Source organism: Apis florea, unplaced genomic scaffold (assembly GCF_048593485.1).
Source record: "Apis florea isolate Af1SG1 unplaced genomic scaffold, ASM4859348v1 contig_2201_pilon, whole genome shotgun sequence".
NCBI classification, from domain to species: Eukaryota; Metazoa; Arthropoda; class Insecta; order Hymenoptera; family Apidae; genus Apis; species Apis florea.
This window is the reverse complement of record NW_028256542.1, coordinates 258272-280641: the sequence shown is the minus strand read 5'-3', so window position 1 is coordinate 280641 and position 22370 is coordinate 258272. Positions and strand designations below refer to the sequence as shown.

The 22370-nt window shown below is 26.1% G+C and overlaps 4 protein-coding genes and 1 long non-coding RNA gene across 9 annotated transcripts; 2 read left to right on the top strand and 3 right to left on the bottom strand.

Moving 5' to 3' along the window:
- The first annotated feature begins 257 nt into the window (after positions 1-257).
- On the top strand, positions 258-10649 carry Twi (twist). 2 transcript variants are annotated; one of them, XM_086917324.1, is made up of 3 exons: positions 258-1792; positions 3912-4083; positions 10466-10649. In XM_086917324.1, the coding sequence occupies exons 1-2, from the start codon at positions 823-825 to the stop codon at positions 4046-4048; spliced, it is 1107 nt and encodes a 368-aa protein (XP_086773450.1). In that variant the 5' UTR covers positions 258-822; the 3' UTR covers positions 4049-4083; positions 10466-10649. The 2 variants fall into 2 exon arrangements, with proteins under 2 accessions (XP_086773450.1, XP_012340429.1); XM_012484975.3 differs by lacking the exon at positions 10466-10649 and having other exon boundaries at positions 3912-4163.
- On the bottom strand, positions 2446-11233 carry LOC116414140 (uncharacterized). Its single transcript, XR_015295118.1, has 9 exons — positions 10884-11233; positions 9544-9702; positions 7225-7438; positions 6319-6443; positions 5779-6179; positions 5506-5706; positions 3860-4051; positions 3058-3625; positions 2446-2913 (listed from the first exon to the last, which is right to left on the bottom strand). It is a non-coding gene; the product is annotated as an uncharacterized LOC116414140 (long non-coding RNA).
- Positions 11234-12929: 1696 nt separating this feature from the next.
- LOC100865583 (ubiquitin-conjugating enzyme E2 J2) lies at positions 12930-16146 on the bottom strand. 2 transcript variants are annotated; one of them, XM_003692505.4, is made up of 5 exons: positions 15875-16146; positions 14421-14653; positions 14105-14339; positions 13897-14025; positions 12930-13823 (listed from the first exon to the last, which is right to left on the bottom strand). In XM_003692505.4, exons 2-5 carry the CDS (start codon positions 14534-14536, stop codon positions 13611-13613), a joined length of 693 nt encoding a protein of 230 aa, XP_003692553.1. In that variant the 5' UTR covers positions 14537-14653; positions 15875-16146; the 3' UTR covers positions 12930-13610. The 2 variants fall into 2 exon arrangements, with proteins under 2 accessions (XP_003692553.1, XP_086773451.1); XM_086917325.1 differs by lacking the exon at positions 15875-16146 and adding an exon at positions 15454-15737.
- Tmem98 (transmembrane protein 98) lies at positions 16016-18048 on the top strand. Its single transcript, XM_086917326.1, has 5 exons — positions 16016-16153; positions 16235-16424; positions 16488-16591; positions 16669-16801; positions 16863-18048. The coding sequence occupies exons 2-5, from the start codon at positions 16269-16271 to the stop codon at positions 17136-17138; spliced, it is 669 nt and encodes a 222-aa protein (XP_086773452.1). The 5' UTR covers positions 16016-16153; positions 16235-16268; the 3' UTR covers positions 17139-18048.
- A 20-nt stretch (positions 18049-18068) lies between these two features.
- Positions 18069-22162, bottom strand: LOC100865945 (ATP-binding cassette sub-family F member 2). Of its 3 annotated transcripts, none has more exons than XM_086917323.1 (9): positions 22030-22162; positions 21275-21464; positions 20774-21177; positions 20486-20649; positions 20190-20417; positions 19699-20086; positions 19410-19601; positions 18968-19171; positions 18069-18867 (listed from the first exon to the last, which is right to left on the bottom strand). In XM_086917323.1, exons 2-9 carry the CDS (start codon positions 21447-21449, stop codon positions 18727-18729), a joined length of 1896 nt encoding a protein of 631 aa, XP_086773449.1. In that variant the 5' UTR covers positions 21450-21464; positions 22030-22162; the 3' UTR covers positions 18069-18726. The 3 variants fall into 3 exon arrangements, with proteins under 3 accessions (XP_086773449.1, XP_003692556.1, XP_086773448.1); XM_003692508.4 differs by having other exon boundaries at positions 21275-21453; positions 22030-22126; XM_086917322.1 differs by lacking the exon at positions 22030-22162 and having other exon boundaries at positions 21275-22023.
- Positions 22163-22370: the final 208 nt, after the last annotated feature.

Below are 22370 nucleotides of genomic sequence, written 5' to 3'. Positions count from 1 at the left end.
TCGATTTCTTCAATCTTGCAGTTCGAAATTATTGAAGCATTAGAGAAAGATCATCAATCATTTCATATAAAATTTAATAAAATTCCTATCGGCAAAATTCAAAAGCTAAATACTCATCTCAAACAAATTTAATAAAATATCTGAAATAAGTAACTATAAAACTATATCCGTTTCATGAATTTCAATTTTTTTACTTTTAGAAATCACTAACAGAAGAAGCTAAGGAAATTAAATGAAAATATAAAAAAATATTCAAATTCCAGTTTTATCTATATTCTATTTTTCTTCTCCTTATGTCCACAGTTTTGACAGTGGTTACAACTTTTGTAGCTCTCTGATCATGATTTTCAATCTCCCAAGCCCCCTTTCAGTACATCCTTTTCTTTCCAAGAGCCAAGTTTTGTGGGTGGGGACTAACTGACAGACACGATGGATAAAAGAAACCGTCCCAGAGCATTGGAGGGGTTTATATAGGCGGATAGAGGGGCCAGGTAGGGGAACAGCTCCATAGTCGAAGGCGGGGTTCCTGGTTGACATGAAGAGGCAGTCCGAGGGTCGGTTCTTTCAGATGAGTCTGAACTTTCGAGCAGAGACGTATGCTCATTTACAAGCCTGCTATAAATGTATCGACACTATATCGATGTCGAGCGTGTGTCCTATAATAGTCCAAATCCTTTCATAAAAGCGTTACTCTATAAAAAATCCTTTGAAATCCTAGAATTAGATATAATTCTATTCAAACAGGTTCGAAGTGTTTGGGACGAGTTCTAGTGAGTGATGTCTAAGTGTTTAAATATTAACTAATAGCCAAAGTGAATTTTAATGAAGATCATGCAGACCACGCAACCAGTGAGTCTCCAGTCGCAAAGGATCCAGGGGCTCTATCTTCTGGACAATAACGACAGCTCTGGAATTCCTCACAGTGCTGAAAGCTCAGCTAGTAACTCTCCTGATCACTATGAAAGGTTTTCTCCTCCGACACACTTAATGGATCTAAGCAGTCCACCTGAGCACAGGGATCTACCTATATATCAACCTCATCATCATCTTCATCATCATCAAGTACTTTATCAACAATCCTCTTACCTGATGTATGAAAATCCTGATGATCCTGAAAAAAGGTATCAAGAACATCCCAATGGAAAGATCCTTAGGGAACTTCAAACTGACTATGATAGACGTCTTCATGATAATTCTCCAGGTTTTTTGTCAGATCATAGCAGAGATCAAGAACAAAATCTTTATTTAACTCCATCCCCTCAGATGTATTCTTCTGGAGGGGAAGAAATGACACCTAGACAATCTCATCAAAGTTATCATCACATGGATTCGGTTGAGTACAAGCCGGAAATAATGGAATACAAACCGGATGTAGAAGAGCAGCGATACAAGCAGGTGGAGATGAGTCAAATCACGGAACCCTCCTCTTCAACCAAAAGTTATGTACTTGAAGGATCCAGAAACGGTGGAAAGAGAAAAAGAAAATCGAGTACTATTGAAAATGAATCTGAAACAGAAAGTAACGCTTCTTCGACAAAAACGAAGGTGAGAAGGAAAAGTGGAGCGACGTTTGAAGAAATTCAAAATCAGAGAGTGATGGCCAATGTGAGAGAAAGACAAAGGACTCAAAGTTTGAATGAAGCATTTGCTGCACTTAGAAAGATTATACCAACGTTACCAAGTGACAAGTTGAGCAAGATTCAAACATTAAAATTAGCTACCAGATACATTGACTTCCTGTTCCAGGTATTGCATTGCAATATGGAGAACACTGAGGGTGCTGATGATACTGGTGAGTTTTCATTACATTTTATATTCAAGATAGAATACTAAAATTAAATTCAATTATAATGATGCAAGCTATAACGACCAAGCAATTTACATTTCTTATTTGTATTCCATTTTTGAATGCAGTTATTAAATATAAATATTAGATAGATATTTTGTTTTAATTACTTTCTTATTTTTTTCTTTTCATTTTCGTATTAAAATTGTGATGAATATTCTACAAATACAATTTTTATACTTTGATTTCTAATATCTCGATTATCTAAATATCTGTTATTCAAATATTTGATTATATGAACACCTGTTATCTGGACATTCGATCATTCAAACAATATCGATAATAAAGAAAAATAATAAATACTTAATAAATATTAAATATTTCTATCCGTCCTACTTTCTATGTATACAATTATTCAAAAAATTGGATTATTTCGATTATTTATTAGTTCGATTAATCAAAATTTTACTATATATAAAATATTCCTTTAAACTTGTTTGTTAAAACAGATATAAATTATTTTTTCATTATAGCAGCAAACTAAACTATTTGTAATATTATTATTATTAAAATAAATAAAAGTATAATGCATATACATTATAAATATATATATATATACTATAATATATATATATAATAATAAATAAAAGTATAATGCATATATATTATAAATATACTATATTTACTATAATATAAACATCTAAGTATTATAACATATCCGTCGGCATCTACCTCCAGCCAAGTAGCACGTGTTTATAGAAACTAGTTCGTTTGTTTAAAGTTCCTAATTAAACATATCCCCATGAAGAAGTGGTTCTGATTTGAATATCAACAACTATGCTAAGTAACTGTGTCATCTCTAGAGGTAGTCCTTCAGGTAAACATCTTTTCCCACTCAACTTCTGTTATTTGTCGATAGCTAAAACAATCTTTATCAAATAAATTGATAAAAGAATCAATCAGAATGAATCGGTCTAAACTTTAAGAATTTTTTATAAGAATTTCTAGATTTGTTAAAATTAAATAATTTCTTTGCATTCCAAACTTGATTAATTTCTTAGGTTGGTTTACTGTTATATTTTTGATAAGTTTGTATCTTAGTTTGTTGAAAAATTTGTAGTATTTTTCTGAAAAAAATTTTATTAATTTTATGATTTTTATACCATTAATAGAAATTTGATATTTAGTCTAATATAATTTTGTATTTTAACTTAAAGAAAAAAAAGAATTAAATAATTTATGGAATATTTTCTTTTTAAAAAATTTAATACCTAAAGATTTTTCTAATGAGATTTATATCTAAGAATTCTGTCAATATTATAGAAGCAACAACATACTTCATCAGTTTTCTTGCACTTCAGTATTTCAGTCAGCGTTGACAATTAGTTAGGGTGCGATCTAGTACAAGTCAAATAGCGACAATATGTGCAGTACCATAACTTCAGGTGACTAAAGATATCGAGACACGCTAACTGTCTTGAAGACGAGGACGATGATTGGTCCATTTTCAGCGCGCCAACCGCGAACATTCACTGCGTATTTCTTCCTTTCATTTTGCTTATCTGATATCCCATGATGTTTTTCTCTTTTCGTCTTGGCAAGAATTCTTTTTACATGCCCTTGCCGAATACTCCGACTCAAATTCTTTTAAATTATTATTACAACGTACAATATTTACGAATTTCGCAATTTATTTTTCATTTCAATATTTGCAATTTCAACGCTAGCTTCTCAATTCTAAAGTTTAACAACTTAGAGAGCTTAATTTCGATTGTTCCAAATGTTTGCAGTTTCAGATATTCTTACTTTCGGTGAACGCTTGTAACACCACAATTGTGTCTGCAATGATTTTTCAATCTAAAAATTTTCTAACTTTTAATTCTAAAAGTTAATAATTTTAGTTCTAAGCATTCGCAATTGCAATTTTTTGCTATTATACTAATATATATATATATTATACAATATTTGGAATTTAAAAAATTTCAATTTCAATTATAGTTGTTTCGTGATTCGCTTGGAATTTCAGAATTTTTTAATTCCGAAATAGAATTTTTTTTCTTGCAATAGACATACCAGTTCAAGTCTGAAAAGGATTAATCAAGCTCGATTTCCTATCTTGTTTCAGGCGAAAGAAATCCAAGAAGCGCCGTTCTAGCCGCCAGAGAAATAACTTCATCGTCGTGCAGCTACATGGCTCACGAAAAACTTTCATACGCTTTTAGCGTTTGGAGGATGGAAGATGATTGGAATTCGAATCTCTAGAAACTTTAAAAAATATTTTTTGAACGCTCAACAAGGTAAAAGTTACTTTAAATTGATAATCAACGCTTTAAACGTTGTATGAATATCTAGAAAATATAGAGAAATTTTAAAAGAGCTTAACAATGCTCATTATTTAAACATATTTCTATGAAATATTCTATGAAATATGACAATGTACAAACTGGGAGTTTATTAAATTGCGTGTCGATTTCCTATTTTCGCTGGCACGAAAATATTGAAATTATGATAATAGGGAAAAGACAATGTTGTGACATGTAAAGATAATCTATTCAGGATCAATGATGCTTTTATGGAACATATTATTTAAGCAACATTTATTTTTCAAAAGTTATCGAATCTTTTAACATTATAATCATATGAGGAAATAATCTTTTTAATTTGTCCATTTCTTTCATTTAAATATGAATAATTTTATGAATATTTTTAATTTTGAAAAAATTGAAGTAATCATAAAATTATGACGAATTATTTTTTGAATAATTTTTTATACCGCCAATTTATTTTGTAGGCTTCTGTGATGTGTTTAGATATCTACTCCAATTCACTTTTTATATATTAACAAAACAGTATGAATTATTTTATTTACTTTTTTAATCCTTTAATAATAATTCGTTAATATAATGATAAAAGTAAATAAATTAGAAAAAGATATCAATCAAATAGTTTTCTATTTAAATAGAAGCGCTGATTTTTGTTTCTTAAAATATTATTTGACAAAAATTATATTAAAAATTATTTTTTCCTTTGTAAAATTAATAATTATCAAAAGTTGCTTGTAATTTAAATCTAAAGCATGGAATAATATTGTCACACTTGTTGGCCATTACGAATGACTAATTAATAGTAATTATTTCTCTAAAGGACTAAATTGATCTTTTTGAAATCACAGTCGACTTCGTGATAGATCAAGAAAGATTAGATTCATGAAACATAATGTAAGTCAATAATTTACATCTTCTTCTCGCTCTATTAATACTGGAATGTCTTTGGCTGGTTAGCCAATTCCTCCATAATTTCTGAACCGTGTGAAAGTGATAATATAATATATTAATGGTCTTTTCTGTTTTCTATCAATCTCTATCTTCGAAATGGAGCAAAATGACCCAAAATAATTCTGTTCGTTGTATTGATTCATGATATATATGTTGGTTCTTATTTATTCAATTATTTTTCTTGGTATTTGTTTAAAATATATATATTGAACTGATGAATTTATTTGTCAAAAAATATCGTAAAACAAGATGTATGATTTCTTTTTAAAATTTTTGTTTACAAATATTTAATTCCTATATATAAATCATTTATTGATCAATTTATATAACTAAATAAATAATTTTTTATAAACTTACATATAAATTAAGTTACATGTAAGTTTATATATAAATATGGCAATTTCCTACAACAATACTTACAATAGGTATTCTGATAGTACTTACATCAGAATAACTCCTAAATCATATAATAGACATCATTAGCGATTCTCTAAACTTTACCAATTTTCCTTCTCCAGATCCACAACAGACAGTAGTATCATTGCTACAATTTTACGAGTTTTTTTACGATCCTCGATGATCGTGGCAGACTAACGTCTCGACGTTGTGGAAACAAGTTCTAACTGCTCCGACGAGTAGATGAAACTTAAACAAAACAACCGACAAAGAAACATTAACGATCATTTTGGCGCCAATAGGTCGGGGAAGATATCATACCTTTTTCAATTTTTCTTCTTCTTTTCCATATTTTATCTGATGATGAGAATAACTTTTAGCAGTATCTATTTTATTCGATAGATGTTATAGTTAGTTAAAGTAGAGGTTCTTTCATGGTTTAGTCAACTTTACATGAGAAGGTTTCGAACGCAACCAGTTATTTTAAACCAAGAAAGCAAGAAGGGAAAAGTTGGGTCTACGTTTGACTTGCTTAACGAAGACACGCTACGTTAAATCCGCCAGCGTCTTTATTGCCGCACTGAATCTTCGTGAAAAAAAGTTTGCCTCCAAACGAGGTGCCATCAGTGTCCCCCTTGAGAAGCTGTCAGAAAGCTATTCTCTTTTCCTTTTCCTTTTTTTCCCCTTGTTAAAGCTTTATATTAATTTTGAAAGAAATTTTACTGAAAAAAAGAATATTTTTCAAGTATCTATCTATAATATAATTTTATAATTATATTAAATTTTATATTAAATTTATATTAAATTTTGAAATGAAATAAAATAAAAATAATTTTAGAAGATTTACTGGAACAAAATTACTTTTCAGTCCTTATTTTTTATTCTTCATGAACATTTCTTTTATCATCAAAATTTCATTTAAAACAATTTTACAATTATTTCTTCTTCATTGCTGTTTCTCTTTCTTCTTTTTCTTCTTTTATTATCTGTAATGATATCTTGATTAAAATCTTGGTAATTATAAATTATGTAGAATTTTAGCAGCAAGTGTGACAAGTTTTCTCGCAATTTTTTTTCATTGATATGCTTCAAGCTAAATTTGTATAAATATTGATTTAATATTATGCATGTTATATTCATTCAAATAAAAAAGTTGAATATTTAAATAAAAAAATTGAGTATCTTGAAAGAACTATGTTTTGTATATTTTAATGTATTTATTATGCTGATTAAAATTCATGATCATATTATAATACTTAGGAAAATCACTATATATATATATATATATGTATATATATAGAGTTATAATTATCACAATGCAAATAGCAATGTAATTATATCTAATTCTTCAACATCATATATACATATATCATAAATCCATAAGTATAAATGATTGTTAAATTTTTATACTGTGCTATTTAGTTTTCAAATGAATTTATATATATATTTCAATAAAAAAAAATATATATATATATATATATATACACACACACTGAATTAAATAGAACATATTTAGTTCTAATAACATTTTTTATAAAAAAATTTGAAAATTTTAGATGATAAATTATGTAAAGTAATCTCGAGTCTTAATTTTGTCTTAACAAGGTCGTAATTTTTTTATAAATTTTTTGTTGAGAATAAGTGTTTATCCTATATATTAATAAAAATCGAGATTGCTAATTTTTTCCATTTCTGTATAGATTTCTTCGCACAGAAGATATTGTACCTTATATAGCAAATTGTATTTAATTATAAGTTTTTAAATACCTTAAACATACAGCAGAAAGAACCAAAAATTTTGTATATAGTAGACTAAGAAAAATTTTCTATATTGTATATTCTCCAACAAAGAGATTATTAAAAAAACATTTATTTTCGTCCTAAGTTCACCTTTAGTTTCATTACTTTAAGGTACAATGTGGCCGGAAATCGCAATAATTTATTTTTTGCCAAATAATTATAATAATCATTAAACAATAATCTGTAAATAATGTAAATATTAAAAATTTAATATTAAATTTTTTAAAAGCTTAAATTAAAGAAAAAATTCCTTTGAAACTTTTGATAAAATTTGTTTTTTCTTATGTAGATATATATTTATGCGAAAAAAGATTTACAAATAGAATCTACAAACTAATTAATATCTTAAAAAAAAATTTCAGTTTAAGTTTCAAATAGAATTTCATTTTTTTTAAATTTAAGATTTTTTTATTCTAAATGTTGAATTATATTAATTTTTGTATAAATGATTGTACCGAAATTATTTTATATAATTCTCGATAATTTTTTTCGAGAATTGATGATAATGTTTCCTAATAATAAGGTAACATTTGGATTTTCATTCCTTAAAACGATGCCAAAGTGCATTTTTTAAGTAATTTATCAGAGTGTATTTGTACAATTAATGTACAGTATTTTTATATATCAATTGCGAATAATGCAATAAAATTGAATACTGAATATAAATCTTCCATATTTTTTATGTACCTCAATTTTCCAAACCTGTTTTTAATTTATTTAATTTATTTAATTAATTGATAAGTAAAGATTTTTTAATAATTAGAAAAGATTTTAATTTCTCAATTTAAGAATTTTAAATATTTTCATTTAGAAATATTCAATTAAAAAATATTTAAATCCGCAATAAAATATGTAAAAATAACAAAAATAAAATTTATCATCTTTGTTGCGCCTATTAAAGTTCCACCAACACCGGAAGTTCTATTGCGGAAGCGGATGATGTTTAATGGATAAAGGATCGTCGCATAATACCTAGTTGACATTACTAGAGTACTCGTAACGAATCCAGGCGCGAAACATATGGATATTCCCAGATCGTAAATTCGAAGAAACATCTTAGAAAGACAAGGAACGAAACAGTGTCTGATAAATAATTTACCAAATGCCAGCCGATGGCAAGCTTAATGGATTAGACGAGTCAGTGCAAATATTATTGCAAGGAAACGGCAGTTAGCAACGCCCAGTTTGTCCGATTGGTCAAAAATGATGTCAACCGGCTGTCTTTTGGCCAATCAACGTACACCGGATGTTCGTCGGATCTTTTCAATACAATTCTCTCCACTATGTTTTCTATGTCGTAAGGGTATTGTGATTATTTTTCTAATGAAATCTTCAATATTACTTCATTTCGATTCCTATAATCAATATACAATTTAGATAAAAATTAAATAACTTTTCAATAAAATTTGAATTATAGGGAGAATTTATTATTTTCTTATTATTATTTCCTTAACTAAGGAAGGAGAAAAGAAAATTTTTTACAAATGAATTAATATCATTAATATTATTAATGTTATTTAATCACAAATTACCAATAATGAATTAAAAGGATTTTTTTGGAAAAAGAAAAAGAAATAGATACATATTATATATCTGCAATTCTTATCTTTCTTTTTCCTGAAAGCCATCATTAAATTAGTGATCATAAAGTAACCAACCGGTAGCTGAAAGAACTGTCACATTCTCTCATGGTGATCCCAGAAATCTGAGAAACCACCTAACCTAAACATAGCGACCTACCACGCTTCACTGGTTTATTTATGAACGCGAGAACTCGATGGAAATCCTACCATCAGCCCTATGCGTAACTATATGCAACTGTTTTTTTTATTTCATTTCCTTCTTCTCGTTTCGTAGATACAAGATAAATCTTTAATCGGATATTTTGTTAATATTATGCACTCTTTAATCCCAAATAATTCCATGTTTTCTTTATAATTCAAATCAGAATTTCAATAGATTTTCTATGAGAAAACTTGTTTGTTTAATATATTATCACAAAATTAATATGAAAAAGAAAAAAGAAAGAATAAACATTTGTTCTCTTTATTTTACTACATCACTCACAATTTCTATTATTCTATGTTTTTTCTTAGAATAATTAATTGACCGTCGTTAGTGCTAATTGTAATCACCACTTTCTTTATAGTTCTCTTCAATATTGTAATATATGTGTAATATACTATATATGAAATTGATTTAATGACACGATAGTGTCTTGCACAGTCAGTTTGTTTTCTGATGGCTTACATGACAACAGAAATATATATAAAAATTTATACTTACAATGACAAAAGAATATTGATCATACTTCGACTGCAATTATTTTATATTCTTCAAATCACAGTAAAGAAAATCTTAGCAATTTTCTTATCATAAGCAATTAAAATTCTGTTTAGAATAATTTGAAAATTTATATACTTGAATTTCAGTAACTTCCATAACCTATAAAACATTATATATATTTATTATTTAATTTTTCAAAATTATATACATATGTTTATATACATATGTTTATTAATTAAAGATCTAAGATCTTAAGATTTTACAAGATCCATTGTTTAATATATTTATAATATTCTGTTAGTATAAGAATCATTTCAAGTTCAATTAAAGGACTATTTCAAGAAATGATCTGTTGAAAAGTTGAAAATAAAAGATGGGGTGAATTAATAAGAAATGCTAAGCAAAAACATTCACATAATTTGATTATCCATTCAGTTTTCATCAGAGGAACAATTTCCATGACGAACATAAATATCAATTAATTAAATCGCGTAATTCGTTTTTACCATTAATTTTTCGAAATAGTTTTTTTGATAATGAGATACGAAAAACTCATTAATTCACGATCTCTTAAATCATGCCACTAGTTTATTCGTTGGTTTTTGACAATAATGAAGTATTTTTAATTAATACTTGATAAATAAATTATTTTATTTATTTTATTATAATAATTATAAAATTCAGAATTATGTATATTTGAATTTCTTTCTTTTAAATTTTTATTTTTATCTATTAAGGAGAATTTTAAATATTTGATTGTATAATCGCAAATATTTATACACTTATATATTAAAATATATAAACCTAACAATTTTCATGACAAAATCTAATCAAAAGTAGTATAAAATATATCGAAAACTATAGGCATGTGTGTCTTATTTTCATTTCACAAGATTTCACGACCAAGTGTTATTTTTTTCAGATGCTTTCAAGATAAAACAAGATCGAAAAAGGGGAGGTTAGAATTGTGAAAACCAAAAGAAAAAACCAATTTCCTTATTTTATGATCAAATAAATTACTGTTTGCTTTTGTGCAATATGTTTTATAGATTAAATTAATTTTATAGATTTTTGTGAAACTTATATATAAAAAGTTTTTGAAGCAATTGCAGAATTATTTGAACATTAGAATTCAAAATGAATCACAAGAAATATTATGGAAGATTAAATTGAAAATCTAAATAAATCAAAAAAAAAATTTGTTAAAAATAATATAAATTATAAATTAATATAATATAATAATATAATATAAATTTGTTAAAAAATTTTAATTATACTTCAATTAATTTAAACAAGATTAAAAATTTGAAATTAATTTTGAATAAAATTAAAAAAAATACTTATTCAATAATTCAAATTTATCCAATTTGAATTATTTTGCATCAATCATGATATTTTTTTATTCTATCTGATGTTCACTTAAACAGTTCCAAGATAGCAAGAATTAAACAGAGTTGGTAAGAAAGTTAAAGATGGCTTCACAGGATACATCCTTCCTCCCGAGCGCACTCAAACAAGGGGCCATTGAAAGAAAATTCTAACTGTTTATCGTTTCAATAAACCGCGACTGCTTCCGTTTCCATTCTTCCTTTCTGATCGACAAGCTGTTAAATGGTACTTTAAACAATCCTCGAAGATACTGTATGCAATAAATCTCGATCGCATTTCGATTAAATATACCAGATAAATCGATCTTTCAACTATCGATTGATACTGTAAATGAAAATATAAAATAGAATTAAAATAATAATAAAAGATGTAGGAATGAAATAAACAAAATATTCTTTAAAAATTAAAAAATCAAAAATAGAAAATAATTTTCTCAAATAATATTGTACTTATCTTCAATATTATGATTATCAAATTAAACCAATCAAATTATGTTAACATCTATATAATATACTTTACATGTGATATACTTTACATAAATAAAAAATTTAATAATTATTTTATTTATTTATATTTATATATATTTATATAAAAAGGAAAAAGATGGTACATAAAACCGTAAATTGCATGACAAAATATAGAGATTTTAAAAAATTGTTACTGTATTTCCATAACGACATCTATATCTGTCGATCTAAATTGCGATTTTTCATCCATTATAGAATAACCATATTTCGTGCATTTTACAATCTATTTACATATTTAAGTAAAATAATAACTTTTTATGTATGTGAATAAATAAAATTTATGTAAATAAATGTGTATGTGTGAATTTTATATAGAAATAATAAAATGCACAACGAATGTTGATAAATGATAAAACTTATTTCAAATTTTTTATATATCATATTTAAGAGAAAATAATTTACTCTTCTATTTAATTAAATGCAATGATAATACGTAAGAAAACGGCTATTTTTTTGTCAAAATAATCCAATATTACAAAAAACATTGTTTTAAACATAATAGTTCATTTCAAATAAGTCGTAATTCGAGATGGCGCTACTATACCACGGAAAAGTGCGCAATTTTAACTTTCTTTTTTCTTTTTTATAGACAATTTCGCAGGCATGATTTTCTTTTTCATTTTTAATATAATTTTTTGCTTATATTATATTAAACACAACACTAGTAATTAAATCTATCGAAAATATTTAAAGTTTTAAAATTATATAAATCTATTGAGTGTTGAAAAAAATTTGAAGTCATTTTTTTTTGTTATAAATATATTGAATATCAAGAAAACAAAAAAAAAATTAATATTTTTTGTATAGAAAAATTGTTACACTGTCTTTGATTCATATATAAAATTTACAGTGTCTTAACGTAAAAATATTTTAAGGATTGAAGTTTTTTTTTCTTTTTTTAGTATTGTTCGTTATTGTAAATTGTTAATCATTTGATACATATAATAACCATATTAATGTCTGACGTCAATCTTACAAATACATAAAATCTTTTTTTTTTTACCGCTGTAGCAAATGGCAGAAAAAAGATTACGTTCAACAAAGCAATAATAACCGATTCGAACGAAACTTCTTCGAGCGAGCTAACATAGCAATATGTATATATATTCAAAAAGCTGATAAATTTCCAGCATATTTTCTAGTATTATTTTTCAAATGATTCAATTAAGTGACAAATACTGATGCTGATCTGTTCAATTTCTTTCTTTTGCTAAGTTTCTTTTGATAAGTTTTTTTTATCTTTGATATTACATATGTCTTACTATCTACTACATATATTTACAAGATCGACATATTTCGCCGATGACATAAGCTATTCTCTATTAAGCTTAGTTCGATTCAGTTAAAAATTTTGACTTAGTTTCTTATTGGCACATCGCAGAGGCATTATAACTTCTTTAGACAGATTTGGGAAGTTTTTATGATATAATATATTATAGATATAAAGGAAATTAGAAATTAAAAATTATATTGAAGACTGTAGCAAAATTTTAATTTTCATTGATTTTATAGTTGTGTTGGGAAGCCCCTACGATTTTAATTTATCATTCTATTTCTTTCATTCTCTTCCTTCCTCTTTCTCCATTCATCCACACATATACGCACGCATATACACATATACTCTTTCTCTCTTCCTTTATTATAATTCATCAAATAATAGCTAAATATTAAAATTCAGATAGTTGAACTATACTTTGGAAATTCGCGTAACAGAACCTGACCGAAAGCCAATAATTTGAATCCGAAATTTACATTGATTTAAATCAATCTTTTGATTTTTTTTTATAATTGCATAAAAACTTATTCATAGTTTATTTTTAATGATAAATACTCTTATGTAGAATTCTTTAAGGAATTATTACCATTGTTTCACGATTATCATGTTTAAAATTTGCAAATATAGTACAACTTGTATTTTACAAGTAACTTTGATATAAAAGTCTATCAAACGCCTATAATATATCAGCGTATTTAAAAACCAGAAGGTTAAATAGATTCTTCATGTTAATTCGACAATTATGGATAAAGTCCCAATTGAATTTTTAATACTTTTTTTCAAGATCTGCACGCATCATTATCACAACTTTCTTTCACTTTTCTCCCTATACATAAAAAACAAAGAACAAATCCTATATATTCATTTTTTTTTACTTATTCTGTGGCAACGCTCCACAATACGTATTTTACTGTAAAAGCAAAGGCCGCGAATCCTATGATGACAACAAGATTGGTGAGTACATTATACAATGGACTTTGATCCCTTTGCAATTGATCACGTAATAGTGAAGAAACTTCTGAAGCTGTGGATTGATGCCTTGCTTGTTTTTCTAATTCTTTTCTATGTTCTAATTCTGCCTTTATTGTCTATAAAATATGAATTTTTTTTACTAATATATTCATTGGTAATGAAATATTTTTTTTATAACATTAATATTACCTCAACAGTTTCTGGAAAAAGTTCACAAAACAATTTGTCCTTTAAATTATATTCCAAACTTTGTGCAGCAAATTGTTTCTTTTCATAATCTGATGTGTTGATACTACCCATGGTAGGACTATTTTCAATCTATTATAAGAATGATTATTTTCAAATATCAAAATAAATTGATTATATATTTAATTTATTAATTATTATTTTACTATACCATGAAACTAAGTAATCCTGTAAGAATAGTAGAGACACTCCATGCTGGATTCCATGTATCAGGATGAAAATCAGAAATAGATAAACATAATCTTGTATTGACTTTAAATCTGCCATTAGGAGTAGTCATATAAATGCTAGGAGGTTGAAATGGAAATTCTACTGGAAATATAAGCTTCCCATGATAAAATCCTCCTTCATAGGGAGTTTTCTCTGGGCCTTTTACTACATAATGCCTATAAAAATATATTTAATATTTATAAATATTTATTATTAATTTTCATACAAATTTTCTTCATAGATATTAAAATACATACCATTCTAATATATTAGAAGGAACTGGCTCTGCAACAACATATGGTATAGGGTCTTTTTTAAGACGCAAATAATCTTGTTTCAGTCTTGCTGTTGCACTATTAGTTATCCTATTCATATTATATTAGAAATACTTTGTAAATACTTTGTAATTCTTTATTTATTAATCCTTTGTTATATTTTAAAATGTATTTTTTATACAACAATTTTTTTATAAAACTCTTTTATGTTGATTCTGGGAAAGTGTAATACTTTTGTTTATTTTATACTGAAATATCATATAAAAATTGCGTGTTTCACGTGACAACTTGAAACGTTGACTTTCCAAGTTGTAAAATGTGTTTTACTCTTAGAATATGACGTTTAAAGTATTATCGTTTGTGATAAATTAATAAAAAGAGAATTTGAATGCGAGTTAAAAGATAGGTTACGTTGCCTTTATTCTTGATAACGCAGATGCAGATATATATGAAGAATATCGTATATTGAAGAAGTGTTTTTGACAATCTTTATCTTGCCACTTACAGAATATTCACGAATGACACTAAATTTGACAGCAACTCTTTCATGACAGAAAACATATGACTATGAAATGCACTGAATTATTTCATTTCGTAACAGTGTTGCCAAGTTCTATTATAACGCATTTAATAATTATTGACGAATTAATTGATAAATCTTTTTTTTTTATGATTCAAATTCTTATTTTATCATCCACTTTTTTTCTTTCTTATTAATTAAGAAAAGTATGATATTTGTTTAAGAACTTTTAATTGATGAAAATATTGATAATAATTTGGTCATTAAATTCAACCAAATATAAAATAGTATGTATTTAATGAAATTAAACAAATAAATTATAATCTATGTAAAAAATTATAATGAAAATGAGATTATAAAAAAATTGGAGAATAAACAATTGTGAGAATAAAATGAAAGATAATTATATAAAATATAAATGTAACAGCTTTCTCTTTTAAATTTATTATTTATTAAAATAAATAAATTTTGTTAATAATAATTTATATTACTTACATAGTTTTCAGTTGAAAATGTAAACATTCATTAACTTTCAGTTATTTATAACATTATATTTTAAATATTATATTTTAACTTTATTAATAATACAAATGATTTATAAAATTTATCTAATTTTTTAAAATATTATAAATTTTTATAAATATCAATTAAAAAAGTTCTATTAATATTTATTTATATATACTTTCATAGAATAAATATACTAAATTGTAATTTAAAAAGTATCAGATTTTTGAAAACTTATTACACTTACGTAATAAATAATATTACAAAAACAAATTATATGAAAAACTGTTAACATTTGTTCATACTATTCTTAGAATTCCCTAGAGTAATATTTATAAAAATATGCAATTATAAATCCAAAAATATACATTTGTAAAAACATTTTTATGAAAATATAATAAAAATTACTTACCAAATAGAGATAGAAAGAATAAAAAATTTTTTCATAATTTTGTTACGTAAATTTTTCTACTAATTCGATTCTTTGTAGATTTATCAAATCTAAACATATTCTTTATAATATTTCTATAAAGATATAGAACATTTTGAACCACCTGTTAATATTTGAATTACGCAATATTATTTATAAAGGATATAGAAATTATTAATTGATGAATTGAGCTTAAGATTCGTGACAGTCTCCGCCTCTCACCGACTATCACCGGGAAAATCGACACTGTTGATTCTTATAGTACGAAAAAAATTATTTAAACAATATTCATGAACTGTTTAAAAAAATTTATTTGATTTTAAGATTTTAAGATTTATTTAGATAAAAGTATTATATTATCAAACTCATCAAAAAGATGAGTTCTCCAGTTTCAATAAGTAATACTGGTCCTATGACTAGTACTACAGGAATGGAAACAATAGTGGCTGTGGCACTAGGTGCACTAGCTGCTGTTTTCTTTGGTGCATTCCTAGTTTTGCTTGTCATTTGCAAAAGACAAAGATGTTACTATGTAAGTTACTTATTTTTTGTTTTTTATAGAATATGATAATAAATTTATATAATTATATTTCAGAATCAAAAAGATTCTCCAGATCTAAGCTCAGATTTATTAGAAGGAGAACATTTCTCTGGTTTAGATGCTTGGGAAAGTGAGGAATGGTTAGCTGGTGCAGAGAGGTATAGAGTGTATGTTAATATCTAGAGATGAAGCACTAAACTAATTATTCAATAGTCAAATTTTGTGGACAATACAGATGGGTTGATGATGCTACGGGTTTAGCTCCACTGTGCATTGATGTATTGAGATCTTGTCATACTTTGGCTTCTAATCTCACTGCTATTGCAGGAACAGTGAATAGTAATACTGTTCCATTGGAAATTGTGGATGTAAGTGTATATTTTTTTAACAAATAGTAACATTTAATATTAATGAGTTTATATTTCTTAGGTTGCCAGACGTATTCCACCTCGTGTTGATGATGTAGTTAGAAGTTTGTATCCATTATTAGATGCAAGGTTATTAGAAGCCAGAGTAGCAGCATTAGTATTGGCTGTTACACATTTGGCATTGGTGACTAAGCACGGAGTCTCCAAAAATCATGCTAGGAAGTTAGCTTTTATTGATCAAGCTTTAAATGATATGGATTCTCATTTATCAATTTTGAGAAATGCTGCATTGGCACAAGAAGTGGCTTGTTCTGTTCCAATTTCAACACCAGTTTAATTTTCAATTTTTACAAGAATTTTCATCAATTTTTTTATTTCATGGTTTCAAGTCTTTATAATAGATTTACTAAATATTGCGTGAAATTAAAAATACACGCAATATTAAAAAATATTCTATCGAGTATTTCTGTTTCTTTTTTTATTATGTCAAGATCCAAAATCTAATAGTGCAACTTCGATTTTTCTAGCAACAATATTTAGTGTATTACATTTCATGTAATTATAATTATTACAAAAATGCATATATACTTTCATGAAATAATATATTAAAAAATATTGTAAGATATATGAGATATACGGATGCTTCATGCAATTAAGCTAAAATATAACTCTAAAATATTACATTATTTAAAATTTTATAATAAAATTAAAATTGAAATATTTTTTAAAATAATAGTTTAGATATTTAATTAAAATACAAAGAATGAAAAAAAGTATTGCTTAAATTTAATTTAAAAAATAAATCTAAAATTTTTGAAATACCTCTAATTTTAGAATATATATATACATATATATATATATTCTAAATATTTTATTATTGTATTATATTTAATTGTTTCAAATAAGATTTCTTTCTATTTTTCATTTTCGAATTACAGTTTAATTGCACGAAACATTTCGTATATAAATTTAAATATTTTTTATAATCAAAGAATACCAGAGTTATAATTCTTGTGAATATGTATGAAATATTAGTCTTCCATGATGTTAATACAAGATCAATATATTTATATAAATATATGCAAGATAAAAAATTTTATTTTGATAGAAACTATGTTATTTTATCGATTATATTAAATATTTATAATTATTTGTACACATCCATATATTTTTTTACATCTACTGAAAATCAAATTAATTTATAGTTAAATATGATTTTTTAATAAAGCTAAATTGCAAGAGAGGAATTCTTAGAGTACTTGTTATGTTTTTATAATACTTTTGTTTTATTTTCGTACTCTGTAGTAATCTATTTATATAAATATATATATGTATATATATATGAGATCTTAGAAATCGATTTAAGATTTAACTTATTATTCTTGAGATGATTTTAAATATCTTTGTGAAAATTTTCGTTTCGGCTTTGTTAACGAGTTATTAAAACACATTGACTCACATATATCCACGATTACTATCGCAATGAAACAGCTTTACATACTTTAATTGATTAGTGTCTTTTATTAGAAATTATAAGTTAAGTCTTATCGATCGACTTCTGAGATATCCTGTGTATATATACATATATATACACACACACATACATACATACATATATATATATATATATGTCCAATTTATAATTTCTCGTAATATATAATTAATAATATCGGATCTTCAAATTATAGAATGATAAGATTTCACCGTAAATCAATCTTTGTTGTCACAAAATAATTCACTATTCATTATTTAAATAAATTAGCTAAAAAACTTCGACCACTGATAACGCTACACAGCAGCGCAAAGTCAATGATAGATACGATGAAATGTCCGAAAAAATAAGGACAAAGGCAGTTACTGTAACAGAGAGGGAAAAATATACTTGGAAAGAAAAATAGAGTAGAATAGATTACACATTATTTAGATTATTTGTTTCTGTGCATTTCTTTTTGTCTTTTCTGATTATCACTAAGCACTTTGGTCTTTAGATGTTCTTTATAATCCAAAATATTTCCGCTCCATTTGGTAACTGTACCATTTTCACAAACCCAAATTTCCTCTGCCACCTAACAATAATAGGAAAAAATATTATATAATTTTATATATATATACACATATATATAATGGTTAATGAATGTATATAATTTCTAAAATATTACTACATACTTGATTAATTAATCTGAAATCATGAGATACGAGCACCATTCCTCCATCAAAATCATTAATTGCATCTGCTAATGCATCAATTGTTTCCATATCTAAATGATTGGTTGGTTCATCCAGCAATAATAGATGAGGCACTTGCCAAGCTAACCATGCAAAAACTACTCTACAACGTTGACCATCAGATAATTGTCTAATTGGACATACCTATATAAAACAAAAATTTTGGAAAACTCATTTATTATGTACAATGATTTCAAAAAATATTGACACATCCAATTTATCGAAATCGCAAAAAAAATAATGAGATTTTTTTTTTATCTAATGAAAATTTAAAAAAATATCTTTTATAGATTTATCAATTATATACATGTTAAAAATTTTATAGAACAAGCCAATATTTTTTGAAGTTATTGAATATTTAAATTTTTATAAATAACAATACTTGTTGGCGACCAGTTAATCCATAGCGACCAATAATTTTCCTCATTTCTTCTCTTTCTTTAACATCTGGAAAGGCTTTCATCATATAATCCAAAGGTGACATATCTAGATCTAATAATTCATGTAAATGTTGGTGGTATCTTCCAATTCGAAGGTGACTATTCTTACGTATCATACCGCTAGTTGGAACTAACTATAATTATAAATTAACAGAAAATTATTCAGAAATATTAATTTTATAATTTTTATAAATAGTAATTGATACTATTTTTATAATAATTGAAACTCACATCTCCATATAATAATTTTAAGAGAGTACTTTTTCCAGCTCCATTTGGACCAACTAATGCAATTCTGGTATCTAAATCTATACCAAATTCTAAATTTTTATAAATCCATGGTGAATCTTCATTGTAACGAAAACTAACGTTTTGAACCATTATAACAGGAGGTGGAATAGTTCCGCAAGAGGGAAAATAGAAATTCAATACTTTGTCGTTTACAACTTTTTCCGTAAGACCTTGTGCTACCATTTTTGCTAATGTCTTTTCCTTTGATTGTGCTTGTCTTGCTAATTTTGCAGAACCATGGCCAAATCGTGCTATATAATTTTTCATATGCGCAATTTGATCCTGTTCCCAATTATATTGTTTCACTTGATTCTCCAGTAACTCCATTCTAATATAGAATTTATAATTAATATCTTTTAATATTAGAATTTATTAATATTTTTTTTTATATTTGTTAATCTTAGAATTTGTTATAACTAATACCAATTTACCTTGTCTTCACAAAAGCTTCATAATTACCACTGTAATATTTCAACTGTTTTTTATTAACATGAATGATATTTGTACAAATACCATTAAGAAAATCTTGTGAATGAGAAATAATGACTAAAATTCTTTTATATGTTTTTAATTCTTCTTCCAACCATACACAGGCATCAAGATCTAAATGGTTAGTAGGTTCATCCAATAATAAAAGATGAGGTTTTACATATAATGCTCTATGAAATAACATCATTTATTAGATTTTTATATATTCATTTTTTTATTGATAAATAAAGTCGCTAACCTTGCAAGAGCAATACGCATTCGCCAACCTCCAGAAAAATCTTTGGTAGGTGTCTTTTGCATTTTTGCAGTGAAACCCAAACCATGTAAAATATGAGCAGCACGAGCTTCAGCAGTATCAGCAGACATATCTTCTAACCTTTCATAAACATCCATGAGTTGTTCCTTTTTAAAAAAGATATTTTAAATATTTTAAATATGATATTTTAAATATTTTAAATATAATATTTTAAGTTAAAAAAATCTAATTAAAATATTAATTAAAATAATATAAAAAATAGAAACATACTTGAGCATCTTCTTCTTCACATTCTACTAATTCTTCTGCTAATTTTTCTAATCTTATACGCTCTTCATCTACTTCCATTACACATTCTAAAGCTGTTTTATTACTAGCAGGCATTTCTCTGGTCAAATGAAAGATATCAATCTGATTAGGAATAGGAACTTCTCGATTTCCAAGTACAGCTAATAAAGTAGATTTTCCAGAGCCATTAAGTCCAAGCAAACCATAACGTCTGCCGCAATTCAGTTCTAACATAGTATCCTGTAGTAATTCACAGCCATGGAAAGTAATAGAAAAATTAGATATTTTTATATCTCGACTTCGCGGATGTGAAGCTAATGATCCTGTACACGATCGTGCTTCTGCATTTAATCTTGCATCTGCTTCCAATTTCATACATAATGCCTCTATAAGATAAAAAAATTTTTTATGAATAATTTGTCCAATTCTTAATTACGAAAATTTTAATTAATCTTCTGTTTCTAAAAACAATTTTCAATTTACCTTCCGCACTAATAGGTGTTCCATTGGTTCCATTTTGAATGATTCCCACAGGACTGGATTCTTTACCATCTGCATTTTTGTTCTGATTAATTTGAGGTGGCTTTTTTCCTGACTGTCGAGCCTTAGCAGCTTCCTTCTTTTTTTGTTGTTGCTTTTTTTTTGCATCGGACGGCATGATTCTAAAATTTAACTAGACATTTAGAGTGTTTGAACGTAAATCAAGAATTAAAGATACGTGTTATGTAAATCAGAGGTTAGAAATATGAGGGCACATATGTTAGAAATAAATGCAACAGTACAATATCAAATTTGAAATTCAAAAACTTCCATTGCCGTAAACGGCTTGTTATATGAGCCAGATAGAGAATAACATGAAGAAGAGGGGGACAAAGTAGGACGACGGAAAAAGAAAGAGAAAGATAGAAGAGAGAATAGAGGGCCTATGAGATAGAAACCGTGTTTTTTATTGCATTTTTACAATTTCTACGTAAAAAATTGAATAATCATTTGATAAAAATAATCGTATTTGGCTAATGATGATATAAAATAATGAAAATAAAAATACGAGAAAAAGAAAAATGATGAGGAAAAAAGAGACGAAGCCAACATCTAACTAAGACAAGAAACTTCGATTATTCTACGACACTGACCGATGTTAGAAATATATAGAACAATTATATAAGAATTATTCAAACTTTTGTTTTTTTCACATTTTCAGAGAATAGTAAAGTCTTAAAATAACTTCAAAAAATTACCTAATTGTGCGCCAAAAATCGAAATCCGTACAAAATGCAAACACACGTGCATGGATAGAGACAAAACCGTCAAAGCGACGTCGTTTATTGAATTGTTCGGCAGATGGCGATATTCAGTCATGGAACATTTTGCGAGGGAAATAGTGTGCAAAAATTGAAATAATTGTCATTAAACTATAAATATGTAATAATTATAGTTTGCATGGAAAAATTTGCGTGATTTTATATATTTCATAGAAGTTTAGAAATATACATAACTAAAAAAAGGCAAATATTGAAAACATAAAGATTTTAGAATATGGAAAAAATCAGGTAATTTAAATATTTTAAATTACAAATTT